The sequence below is a fragment of the Ammospiza nelsoni genome, chromosome 21 (genome assembly GCF_027579445.1).
Source record: "Ammospiza nelsoni isolate bAmmNel1 chromosome 21, bAmmNel1.pri, whole genome shotgun sequence".
Classification (NCBI taxonomy): Eukaryota; Metazoa; Chordata; class Aves; order Passeriformes; family Passerellidae; genus Ammospiza; species Ammospiza nelsoni.
This window is the reverse complement of record NC_080653.1, coordinates 7,028,486-7,041,220: the sequence shown is the minus strand read 5'-3', so window position 1 is coordinate 7,041,220 and position 12,735 is coordinate 7,028,486. Positions and strand designations below refer to the sequence as shown.

General features: G+C 49.5%; 1 protein-coding gene across 1 annotated transcript in view; it reads left to right on the top strand.

The window, feature by feature from the left end:
- Positions 1 to 12,735, top strand: part of SLC43A2 (solute carrier family 43 member 2) — a 31,606-nt gene that overhangs the window by 7,447 nt on the left and 11,424 nt on the right. The window contains exons 3-9 of the mRNA XM_059486850.1: positions 1,024 to 1,213; positions 2,166 to 2,221; positions 2,891 to 2,967; positions 8,981 to 9,073; positions 9,723 to 9,856; positions 10,268 to 10,470; positions 11,114 to 11,257. Of these exons, the coding sequence (XP_059342833.1) occupies positions 1,024 to 1,213; positions 2,166 to 2,221; positions 2,891 to 2,967; positions 8,981 to 9,073; positions 9,723 to 9,856; positions 10,268 to 10,470; positions 11,114 to 11,257 (897 nt within the window). The remainder of the gene's footprint in view (positions 1 to 1,023; positions 1,214 to 2,165; positions 2,222 to 2,890; positions 2,968 to 8,980; positions 9,074 to 9,722; positions 9,857 to 10,267; positions 10,471 to 11,113; positions 11,258 to 12,735) is intronic.

Here is a 12,735-nt window from a genome sequence, read left to right as displayed (position 1 = left end):
CAAAGGTTCCAGATAAGTGTTGGGAGGAGGAGAGCTGGAGTGCACTGGAGCTGTGAGTTAATGGCAGTCTGAAGGCACACACAGCTCACTCGAGGAGTTGTAAGCAGCCTTGGGATAGGCATGTAACAGGAGAAGAGCTGACACGAGGCAGTAAAAGGGAACTTCTTTCCTTTCTTTTTTGTTTTTTGGGTTTTTTTTTGAACTGTCTTGTTTCTGTCTTGGTTACACAACGTGGGCTCTGTTCAGCGTGGGAGTTTGCATGCAGAATTCCTCATGTAAGGGCAAGAACAGAAGAACAGAAAGCTGGGGATATAATTGATCTGTGTGACCTAAACTCATTTTGAAAGACTAGAAAATGCTAATTACAGGGTAGGACTTAAAGATGCATCCATGCTCTAAAAAAACAGAGAAGGCAGGTGAACTGCCAGCCCCCCTGGGAACAGGGTAGTTAAATCCAGGAAGGATTTTTCAGAGCCAGGGCAGTCAAAGCAGGGTGGCTGCTGCAAAGCCATTCTTCATCCTGATGCCTGCAGTGAGGGTAGGAAGCTTTTCATTTGAGCAGGCTGCTGCTCAGTGCCAGGCCTTGTCAGCCTGGTGTCTGGAACCAAAATAACTGATTTGGCTGTAGCTGTCGTTAGTTTTGTTAGGGAGAAGATCTCTGAGAACATGACAGCTGTAGATTAGCAGGACCTTATTTTTGTATCCCTTTGGGTTTAGCAGGGTTTAGTGTCCTGTAATTGCCAGGCCATTGCTGCGTAGTTGTTTTAATAAATTAATGAATCTCCATCCCTGGGTTTTTACCCTACTGCTACATGGCATACGTGTCTCATAGCTGCTTTTTCCTGCTCAAAACAGAGTTCATCAGGTTTCCCTCACCCTTCTGCTGCTCTGCTTCTCCATTTCTCACTGATTAGAATAAAAACTGCACTGTGGAGGGCATATACCCAGCAGGGCTTTTCCCTTCCCTCCTTTGCAGCATTTTAAATCTCATCCTAACACCCTGTCCTCTCTCACCCCGTGCAGAGACCACCACCAACACCTCTGAGCTCGACAACAGCACAGCATCAGAGCACAAATGGCCTTCCTGCAACGCCCAGGATGAGATGCTGAACTTGGCCTTCACCATTGGCTCCTTCCTGCTCAGTGCCATCACTCTTCCCCTGGGAATTGTCATGGACAAGTACGGCCCCCGCAAGCTGCGGCTGCTGGGCAGGTGGGTGTGCAGGGCTCGAGGGGCTGGGGGCTCACTCCCACCCTGGCTGGGTGCTCTGGGCTCCCTGCAGCCTTGGGAAGTGGCTGAGGGATGGGATGTGCAGGCAGCAGAGCAGCTCTGGGGTGATTTCAGCCAGCACAGTGCATTGCTCCATAAGGGAAGGGCCTGGGACTCAGTGTCCACAGTTGAGCTCTGCAGTGCTGCTCTGTGATCCCTGGCCAGATGGAGCCTGGAGGAAGAGCAGAGTCATTTGTGAGTCAGGGAGGGTAGCTTTCTCCTTGGGCTGGGAGCTATGTCCTGAGAGGCACAAAACCAAGATGTTGCATCATTGTTTGCTGGCTGGGGAGTTAACTCAGGGATAAACGTGTCCTGTTGCCTTTCCCAGGGCCCTTTTCTTCCATGTGGTGTGTGTTGCTTTCTGTCTCAAACAGTGACATTGTCAACTGCTTCTGTCATGGCATGTAGGGATTAGTGACTTTTGGGATCACTGGACCCCAGCACTGTTTTAACTGTCACAATTTTAATGCAGTGAACTTGGTTAGAAACCAAACTGGCCTGTGGGCAGAGTGGGAAAAACAGGGCAGGTGTCTGAGTCAGACCCTACCAGAGGGGAGTTGAGTGCTGGGGCTCAGGACAAAAGCTGCTGCTGTTGCCTTTGGTCACCCTGAGGCGAGGGCTGGAAAAACTGTGCTGGAAAACCAGTGGGAATTTGGGTCCAGACAGAGCTGTGTCAGTGCTGGATGGAAATGTTCCTGCCCCAGCCCTTGTGCAAGGCTTGCCTGTAATACTTGTTTGCCAGTAAGATTTGGGTATTTCCCTGGATTTTTTTTTTTGCCAGCTTCCCTCCCTCTTACAGAAAGTGCCCTGCGAGGTGCTGAGGAGGTGGAAGCAGCTGTAATTGACTGTGGGCAGGGCTGTTTGTGAGAAACTGATGGCTCTGGTTCCCTTGCAGTGCCTGCTTTGCCGTGTCCTGTGTGCTGATTGCGTACGGTGCCAGTAACCCAGACTGTAAGTTGGCATCTTTCTGCTGAGCTGGGAGCGTTGCAGGGCTCTGGTTTGGGGTTTTTGGGGAAGCAAAGTTCAACTGTCACCCCCCCAGTGCTGTACTGGGGTCACAAGCCAAGCAGTCAGCCAGGCTGAGGGAGCCAAGTGGCTCTGGGAAGGGCTGGTGTTTCACAACACCGAGTGGAGAGTGCAGCAAGGGCCAAACGTCTGAGATACCCAGGTCTCTTAGTTTTGTCTTTGGGCAGGGCCAGGTCCTGTAAAGGAGCAATTCCAAACGAGTTCCTGGCTTTTTCAGGGTTGGGAAATAGGTAATAGCACCTAAAGTTAATTGGCTTTTTTAGCAGAGGTAGATGGAGCTGGCTGCTCAAGAGCAGATAGTGAGTGACCCTTTGGATTGTTTGTTCAAGTAAATCTTCCTTTTGAGACCCAGCAGACAAGCTGCATCAGCAAGTCTGTGCCTTAGAGAGAAGGAACCCCTCCATCCCCTCTGAGCTGCCTTGGAGGAGAGCCCTGTCCCTGCCTGTCTGTGTGGCTGGGGAGATGCCTGGTGACATGTCCTGAGGGTGTTGATCCACGGAGGTCCCCACATGTCAGGACCAAAGCCTTTAGGGCTCTGCCTCCTTTCCCTCTGCACCCCCGTGGGAGCTGAGGGCAGGTTTTTTATTGTTGCAGCTCTGTCTGTGCTGATATTCATTGCCCTGGCTCTGAATGGCTTTGGTGGGATGTGCATGACCTTCACATCGCTCACGGTAAGTGAAGAGTTACTACCTGACTGCTCTGTCCCTCACTGTGCCTGTGAGCTGGGCTGGCAGGCAGCAGCAGAGAGGATCTTCTGCCTGTGGCTTGAATAGCACGTGTTTGTGTTTGGTACAAAGGGTCACTCACCCTTGGGAGTGAGTCCTTGGTTGTTATTCTAAAGCTTGTTTTCCCCATTCTTTTTTTTTTTTTTCCACCTGCCCTTTGTATCTCAGGTGAAGGTGGGGAGAAAAAAGGAAGTGTTTTTGTCTAGGGCTCATAATGTGCCTGTACATGCAGTGCTCAGCTGCTTGGCACAGGCTGGAGGTGTGTTTGCACTGGATTTAGCACTGACATAGTGCAGCAAGAATCAGCAGGGCACAAACCCTTGCAGTTGGGTATGACCAGCTTTCTGCAAGCACAGTGTGCATCTCGCCCCCATGGCTCTTCTTGATCACAAAAGGTTTTGCTTTTCAGAAGGGTGAGAGTCTCTCACAGGCTTCTTTAGAAATGCTGTGCTGTTGGGTGTGCACAGCCCACTTGGATATATTCAGGATTGTATGGAAAGCTTTGGTCAACAACTGTCAGCTGGATCTCTGTGTTTTGGGGTTCTTTCTGCCTGGAGGCAGAAGCAGTATCATTCTCCAAATAACTGCTTTATTTTCTGCCTCATTACCCTGATTGTTGTTAGTGTGGCTCAAGCAGGGCTGGGTGGAAAGTCGCCCAGAAAACAAGCCTGGGAAGCACTGCTTTTTTTTTAATTTTTTTTTTCCCCCTGAGCTGTAGTTAAAAACTTTCAGATTTGGACTGCACTACCTTGAACTTGCTGTTAAAGTAAAACTTCCTGTTAAAGTTGCCTCAAATTTAACAGGGCTTAGACACTGGCTGAGGTCCTGAGACATAAGCTTGGCAGAGGCTGGCTTTAGAGAGCACTCTGTGTACCATGGTTTTGCTGCTGCTGTTGCTTTCATATACCCAAAGCTTTCAGAACTCTGTGCAGATGTTGCTCTCTCCTTCATATGTGGTGTTCTTCACTGGAAGCCTTGTCTGTGACCCCAAGGAACTGTGGGGCAAATGTCATCCTGCTTCAAATAAAAGCAAGGAATAGAGGAGCACCTCAGTAGTGCTGTGGGAGAGGAGAGGATTCCCATCCTGCTGCTGCCAGCATTGATTATTGTCTCCCTGGGTGATTATTAAGGGGTCACAGATTATTTTAGAACCACTGGTGATGATAGGAGCGAGGGCAGGATAGGGCAGGAATAGATTGGGTGTGCTGTGGCTTTTAGCAGCAGAAGCAAGCAAAGCCACTTATTAGTGCCCTCATTAGTGAGCCAGTTCTGCAGTGCCAAGGAAGAGCAGCAGCAGGAAAAAGGTCAGCTCTTCCAAGAGGAGATCCAAGCCTTGGGGAGCTCTGAAGGAGGCAGGGATGATGTGAGGCCACTCAGATGCCTCAGGTGGAGCCCATCCCTCAGTGTGTTCTGCAAAGAGCTGGGCTGGCTTCAGGCCTGGCTTCTCCAACCCACAGGCAGGTGTAGCTGCTTGTGCAGCTGCTCTGATGCATTTTGGTACCTGAGGTGTCTAAATGTCATTAAAAATAGCCTCAAGTGGGAGGGAAACGCTCCTTTACCTGCACCACAGCAGAGCTGTGCTGCTGCCTGTTAGAGCCAGCTGTATGTTGGTTGTTGGCAGCTCACAGCTTTACCATTGTGCCTGCAAGCTGCACTTGGTGTGTCAAGAACCCTCTTGTGCTGTCACAGGGTGATGCCCTGTGGATTCCTTCCAGCCGTGGCTCCTGGGGACAGGCAGGGAGGGACACAGGGACAAGCTCATGGGCTGTGTCCTGAGCACGCTGCATGGCCTGAACTGAAAGGGGACACCCAAAAGACCTTTGTAAGGAGGTTCATTACCCAGGAGATGATGAGCCCTGCTCCTGCCGGTGCCAGGGGAGCTGGGTCTGGCTGCCACAGGTCACAGCAAGGTGACTCCCTGCTCCTGCCAGCTGCAGGTGACCTGAGCTGCTCCAGGAAATGGCTCAGACCCGCTGGTGCCATGGTCCTCAGCCACCCCAGGCAGGTTTTGGTTGCTGCTTTGTGGCAGGGTGTCCCTGAAGCCCAGCTTGTGGGATGTCAGGTGTTGACACCTCCTGGGACACGGTGTGATCTGGTGGCAGGGACCCTCAGACAGGGATAAACAGGATTAGAGCCTGGGACAGTGCTCCACAAAGCTTTTGCCTCTTGAGTTTAAAGCCTTTTCCAGCAACAAGTCCCCAGGGTATCATGACAGCACATGGCAAGCTGTGGAGCCAAAACAAGCTGCTGCTCCTGGGTGCCTGGGCTGTGGCTTGGGGACGAGGGGGCAGCCAGCAGAGGCTTCCCAGTTCTGGGAACAAGGTCAGCCTGTGCTGTTGTTAAAATGCAGAGAGGGGAGATTTCTGCCTCGTGACTTGGTCTTGGCCAATGTAAGTGAAGATTGGAAATGGAAACAGATCTGTGCTGGTGGCTCTGACAGCAACACAGGAATCTGGCGCTGGTTCTGCTCCGAAGCTATTTCATGCAATGAAATAAACATGTGTGATAAATTACCACAAAGAGCCTTTTATAGATTGTTCTCTGTCCTGTTTTCCTTTCAAAGAACTACAGCTGCTTTGGTCTGATTTTCTGCTGCAAACAGCCCCCTTTAATCAGAGAGGAGGGGGACATTTCTGTGTAGGGAATCTTTTTTGCTTGGAAATATTAGGAAAACTTTGGGCTCTGTGAGCTTTTGTTTGTTGGAGAATGGGAACAGGAGTTTCCATATGCTTTGGGCAAAGGGGGCAGTTTGAGGCTTTCCTGCAGAACATATTCTTAGTGTCTGTGTAACTTTCAAACACACCCCCAATAGGGAAAACAAAGTTTAATTGAACAAAAATACCATTTTTCAGTAGTCTAGTTCTCAATGCCTTGATTTTTTTTTTTTTTTTTTTGCTGTTCTTTCAAACAGTCCTTGCAAGAGGAGGGAAACAGGATTTGGTAGCAATGCTGTGCTGTTTTCTGTATATGGAATGTCTCCAGAGAAAAGCTGGAAAACAATATAAATTATTATAAACTCACTGTAGGGCAGATGAGGAAAAAAAAATCTGCAAGAGGAAATGATTTATCAGTTTAGGATTACAGACCTGCAATAAAGGATTCCAGTAAAAAACAGTTACGTGTGGCAACATTCACAGAGTGTTTTGTGACAGGGCATAAAGTTAATATTGCATTGAGTGTCAGTGACCTTTAAACAAGAGGCTTAAGAGTTTCTGTCGTCATAGGTCTTGCAGAATTGGAGCTGTCATACCAGAATGGGCAGAAGTTGCTGGAGGAGTCACTTCTGCCCTGCGGGGATGAGATCAGAATGAGGATTAGATCCTTTTTGGTGGCAGAAAAACAGAGCTCACTTGCTCCATGGCTTGTGTTTTTTATTGCCTTTTTTTTTTTCTCTCCTTTCTGTGGTTCATTTTTTCCAATGCTTGCTAGTATAAAGACAGCATGAAAAATGACTTGGTAAATATTGCATGTTGTTTTTGTGGCTGGTCTTCAGATGAGACCTGCACAGGCACTGCCAGTGCTGGCTCTGTCTGAGAGGTTTTTTGGTCTTGAACTCTTCAAGACTTTTCCCCCTTTTCCCCCTCTGCCCCTCCAGGCAGTCCCACATTTCTGTCCCTTCCAAGTGCTCAGTGTTTGCACTTCCTGCTTTGATTGGGCTGGATAAGACATTAAATCTCTTCTGTCCAATTTTTTTAATCTAGCTCCTTGCTGGGTGCCAAATTGGATTTGAGGAAATCTTTAGCCTTTCTAGGACTTCTGTCCCAATCAAGGCAGAAGCAGCCTTGGGTTCTCCTGTTTGTGCCTTCCTGTTCTGTGTCTCCAGCAGCCCTCAGAGCAGGAGGATCCACCTGGAAGTTCCTTTCCTGCTGCATGAAAAAAGCTTTTTGTGGACTCTGGATCTCTGGGGAAAACCAGCCCTTGCCAAGAAGCAGCTGTGTTTGTGCAGCTCTTGCCCTGCCCTGAGCTCCCCAGCAGGAGCAGCAGTTTTGTTGTCATTTCTGGACATTATTTAAAGTTTGGGGTGTTTGGGATGAAACAAATGCCCATCCTGGTGACAGCGACCATCCTTTTTTACAACCCTCAGCCATTCCCCTCGGCAGATGCTGCTTTCTGGGAGTGTGTAAATCGAGGGCAGTGCTTCCAAGAGGAGATTTTTCAGTGCCTGGTAACAGACCTTTGGATCCTTGAGCAGTTTCCTGTCTGCAGCTCCCGGGAGCAGCCTGCTGGCAGCTCTCCCGCATGCGGGGTGATGGGTGTGGGGATGCTCTGCAGAGCAGCACAGCCCTTCTGCCTCCTCCTCCTCCTCCTCCTCCTCCAGGGTTCACGGGCAGCATCAGGCTCAGCACATCACTGCTGCTGCCCAGCCTGGGGTTATGTGAGGACCTGCAGGCTGCAGTGCATAGGAAGCTCTGCAGTGGATGATGAACAGCCAGATGGGTCCCGGAGTGCTCCTGCTCGGGAATATTTCTGCCTTGTAAACACGCCGTGACACGAGCCAGATTTGCTGGCCTTATATGCTGCTCCTGGGAAAGATGGGTTTGTTTTTCAGCCCTGCAAGGGGGGTGTGATGGCAGCACTTGCTTGCTCAGGTTGAAATTCTCTGAATCTTTTTGCTCAGCAGCCTCTTTGCACAGAAAAAGGGCTGCTCGTGCCTTCAGTCCTAGAAGGCATCTGCAGTGTCCTGCTTTGAGGTCCTCTGAGGCTGACGTGGGAGTGATGCTCAAGTGAATTTGGGGAGTAAGTGACCCAAAAAAAAGGAGGTGGGAGGGAAACCTGCCAGCCTGCGGCAGAATCTCTGCCTATTGACCAGCTTCAGGAGGTGTCAGCCCAGCTCTCCATAGCCTGACAACTTCAATGCTTCTCCCTGTAATTTCCAGTTTCCAGGACAGCATTAGTGAGTGATGGAAACTTGTTCACTTCTGGTTGTTTAGGAAAACAGGGAGTTCTTCCTTTCCTAGCAGAGTAGGAAGCTTTCCTGCTGGAGAGACCTTCCTTTGGTTTCTGCCTTTGGATCTTGGGTGGAAGCAGGGGCTGCTGAGCCATTCGGGGAGTGATTTTGCTGTTCGGGTGGCAGAAGTGGTTGCTGTGAGCTGCTGCTGCCTGTCCTTACTGAGAGCTTTGCTTTCCCAACAGCTCCTTGCAGAACCAGCCTGGTCTGCTCTCAGCACACCTGATGGGAGCCCAGGCAGTGAAGGGGGTGGCTGGCAGGAGCAGCAATGTTGTGTTGCCTGCTGCAGAGCTCAGTAGCTGTGCTGAGTGATAAATCCTTGGGTATCTGGTGTTTGTGACTCCTTCCCTGCACCTAGCTCTGCTGAGGCATCTGAGCCATCCCAGTGATGCAGAAATGATCAGCAGAGAGTCTGCTGCCACAGAAGGAGCCTTGGAGATGGCTAGAAATGGAAATGCAAACAGCAGCACTGTTTGTGCTTGTCTCTGTTCCTTCTTGTTATAACAGGAACTTTCTGGTCTGCTGCAAAGGATTTGGGTGCTGACCCAAGGTGCATAAACAAAGCTGGCAGCTCAAGGTGTTGCAGGGTGTGTTAAAGACTGCAGCCTGTGTCTAACAACCCTTGGCTCAAAAGAAGGTGATAAACAGAGAATTTGGGCATGTGTTTGTGGGAGAGGAGAAGTGGTGGCTAAAAGTTTTTGGGGTAAGGAACTTCTAGAGAAAGCACAAGAGCTGGAGCAAATGCTCCTGTGCTAAAGGTGAATGATGCAAAATATGCTGTCAGTCTGGAAAGAAGCAGCATCAGTAAGCGCATAAATCTTGGGCTGTAGACATTGCCTGTCTCCAGAGACACCAGTGAAACCTGCAGAGTAATATCTTATAGAGCTAAGTCATGCCTAAGTACAACTGGCTGCTTCACATTGTGGTATCCAGGAGAATTAATCCTAAATGCCAATATCTCCTTGAGAAAGCCTCATTCCTGCTCCAGCTGATGTTCCTCTCTCTCCACAGCTGCCCAACATGTTTGGGGACCTTCGTTCCACGTTCATTGCTCTGATGATTGGCTCCTATGCTTCCTCTGCCGTGACTTTCCCAGGAATCAAGGTGAGGCTGTGGGATCAAGGCTTGGGAATGGTGGTGTTGTGCTGGTGTCTTGTCCTATTTAGCAATAAAGTGGAAAGAAAGTGAGACCATTTGCTAAAGGTCTTTTTTAGGGATGTGCATTTGCAAGATTCAGTTCCTGTCTGTATCAGAGACTTCCCAAGTGACTGCCTCAAGAATGCAGCAGATAGAAAACTTGAGAAGTACTAAGTAGAAGTGAAAAACTAAAGTTTTTTTAGGAAAGATTGCTTTGTTAATATCTAAGTTGTATATATATATATATATATATATATATATATATATATTTTTTAATACAAAAATGTGTATTTTATCTGCGTGATGGTCACCAGTGGTTGGCTTTGAAGATAATTTATGGCTGGCAGATGGCACTGAAGGGATGTGAGATGGTCACCTGGGCTGCCTGGATAAATCACCTGGGTCTGAACCAGGGATGTTTCACTGCAGTCTCAGGTGTGCAGGGAAATGCCTGCTGGTTTTTCAAGAAAGTCACAAAATTTTTTGTTACCACTTGAGTAACCCATTTTAAGTGTATCATGATGTTCTTTCCCTGCTTCTCTCAGACCTCATTCCAAGAATATTGCAGCATCTCTCTGCTCCTGTAGCCAAACCCATATTCCCTTGTGATTCCCAGGTTATCTATGACTTTGGGGTCTCCTTCATCCTTATCCTGCTTGTCTGGGCAAGCTGTGCAGGACTCGTTTTCCTCAACTGCTTCTTCAACTGGCCCCTGGAGCCTTTCCCAGGACCAGAAGACATGGACTACTCGTGAGTCTGCAGGGCTAATCCCATTCCTAATCCTCTAGGAAAAGCTGGCACAAAGAATTTAGAGGAGTAGTAGACAGGGAACCCCTTGCATGTTGTTTGTTGCTGCCACCTCTTAGGCTGAGGGTTTCTGCCTGCCACTAGCATGGCTTACCTGTGCAAAGCAGAACTTTCCAAACTGTGGGAATTACAAAGGGAGAATGATCTGTTCCTGGTCATAAGTATTTTTATATTGATTTATGCCAAGTTGGCCCAGGGAAAGTATCTCAGTGTGCTCTGGATCAAAACCATTTGTGGGTCTGTAATGGAAACCTGTGCCTGAAATCCACAAATAGCCCTTCTGACTCCTGCAACACTGCTGCCTCTGACTCCTCACCCTGTGTTGCAGCTCTCATGCTCTTTGCAACCCAACAGGGTGAAAATAAAGTTCAGCTGGCTGGGCTTTGACCACAAAATCACTGGGAAGCAGTTCTACAAGCAAGTGACGACCGTGGGGCGCCGTCTCAGCGTGGGGAGCTCCATGAAGGGCCCCAAGGAGCCAGCAGCTCTGCAGGAGAACAACAAGCTCTGTCTTTCTACAGTGGACCTGGAAGTGAAGTGCCAGCCTGACAGTGCAGGTGTGGTTCTGGGTGCCCCAGGGTGCTGGCACAGGCCTGCTGGCCTCCCTGCTCTGCTCCAGACCTGTTTGCAAGGGAGCAAAACGTGAGCCAGGTGCTGCCAGGGCCTCGTGCCAGCCACCAGTTATGTAAGGAATCCTGTCCCTGTGTCCTTCCCTGAACACAAATGGTGCAGCCAGTGGTGGGGACAGCACATGGGAGCTGCTGTGGCTGCAGGGGGACAGGGCAGCTGGGCACTGCTGGCTCTTAGGTGGATTGTTGCCACCATGACCAAGTCTTCTTTACTTTGGAGCATCATAGAATGGTCTGACCTGGAAGGGACCTTAAAGATCATTTAATTCCACCCCTTCCACCAGAACCTGTTGTTCAAAGCCCCATCCAACCTGGCCTTGATAGTGAAAGCAAATGGTTTGAGGCTTCTTTTTGTCCTAATCCACCAAATCAGGGCAGCCTCCTTTCCTGCTGCCTTGCCCCACTTTGGTAGCCAAACTCCAGCATCTGCAGCTGCTGATGGTGGGAGTTTGTGAGGCACCAGGTGAACTCCTTGGGGCTGCCACTGGCACTCCTGGCCAGGAGAGGCCCTGCTGTGAATGTTTGCCAGGGTGTGCTGCCTTCTTCAGAGGCTCTGTTCTTCCTTCTGCAGCTACTCCCTCCTTCATGAAGAGTGTCTTCAGCCCCATCCTGCTGCTCAGCCTCATCACCATGTGTGTCACCCAGCTGAGGCTCATCTTCTACATGGGAGCCATGAACACCATCCTGGAGTTTCTGTCTGGAGATGAAAGTCAAGGTAAGGGAACCCCTGAAGACTTTCACTGCATCCTTGGGGCTGGGAGTGACCCAGCCTTGGTGAGTGAAGGCCGAGCAGCTGATTGCTCAGCAGATGCTCCATGCAGGGCAATCCTTGGTGTCCAAGTGCACTGACAGCTGCTGGGAGGGCCCAGGGAAGGGCTGGAAGCAGCCCAGCACAGAGGGGCAGTGAGGTGGGTGCTTGAATGTCAGGCTAATTTTAACTCTGTGTCTGTCAGATACTGCCCCACGTTATTTCCCCACACAGGCCTCTTGCAAGTAACCCCAGGGGTGGACTGCTAATTTTTATTTTAACTAGAAAACCTATTTCAGCAGGTATTTGCTTGAGTTATCCCAAGCAAGCAGAGAATGCAGAGCAGCTGACTCTCATGAGTAATGCTTGGACTCAATGCCTCAGCCCAGCACCCAGGGGGGAGAAGTGAAGTCAGAGCTGGTTTTTTATGCAGCTTGGTGGGTGCTGGGGAGGCTCAGGGCTGGACTCCCTGCATTTATAGTTCTGATGAAGTTTCATGGAGCAAACAGGAAAGAGTACATTAGTTTACTGTCAAAAATACCCAGGATTGCAAAACAGGACTTAGCCTTTTTTTTTAAATTTTGTTTTTGTCCTTTGTAGTAAGATCCAGTTTGAACTTGTTAAATCTGGATTGCATGAAGCTGATAAATCAAGAGGCACTCCTCTGAAAACAGGAGTGAGCTCTGGGGGAGGGAAGGAAACTCAGGAAACTCCAAGTGCCCTGGCATTCCCTGAATTGCTTTGTTTCTTGAGCCTCTGACAGCCTGCAGCATTCAGCTCTTTATCTCCTGCCTCAGGAGCCAGCTTAGACATTAAACAGCAGAAACAGGACAAACTTCACACTGCCTACCTTTCCCAACACTGCTTCCTTTTCTGCTTACCTTGTAACTCTGACACTGCTTTAAAAAAAATATTATTTCTTTTTACCCAGGCTTGCTGTACTAATTTAATTTTAATTTCTTTCCTTCTCCTCCCCTCCTTGGAATTTCAGAATTAACATTAACTGTATAAGCTGCCAATTCTGCTTTGATCCAGCTCCCTGCTAAAACAGGGATTGTGCCCCTTGAGTATGCTGCAATTTTTCTGTGCCACCTTTAAGATTTTTTCCTTATTTTTTCCCCTTCCTCCCCCTGATTGTAGCCTGGGCTCATTGCAGTGCAGTCTCTGTCTTGGTGTTTCCATGGCATCAGCAAAACAGTGGCATTGTCTGGTCTCAGCAGTGTCAGGCTCTGCAGCAAGAGCAGCTCCAAGGCACGTGCAGCTCTCCAGAAATGCAATCTGTGTGTGCACCAGGAGGGGATGGGATGCTGCTCCCTCACATTCCTCCTGATTCCTGCCTTTATTCTCCTGGCTGGGGTTTGCTCAGAGAGCTCCCTCCACCTGCAGCTGCCCTTGGGAGCACTGAGGGAGGGGAGAGCTGAGCCAAACCCTGCAAGGGTTGTGGG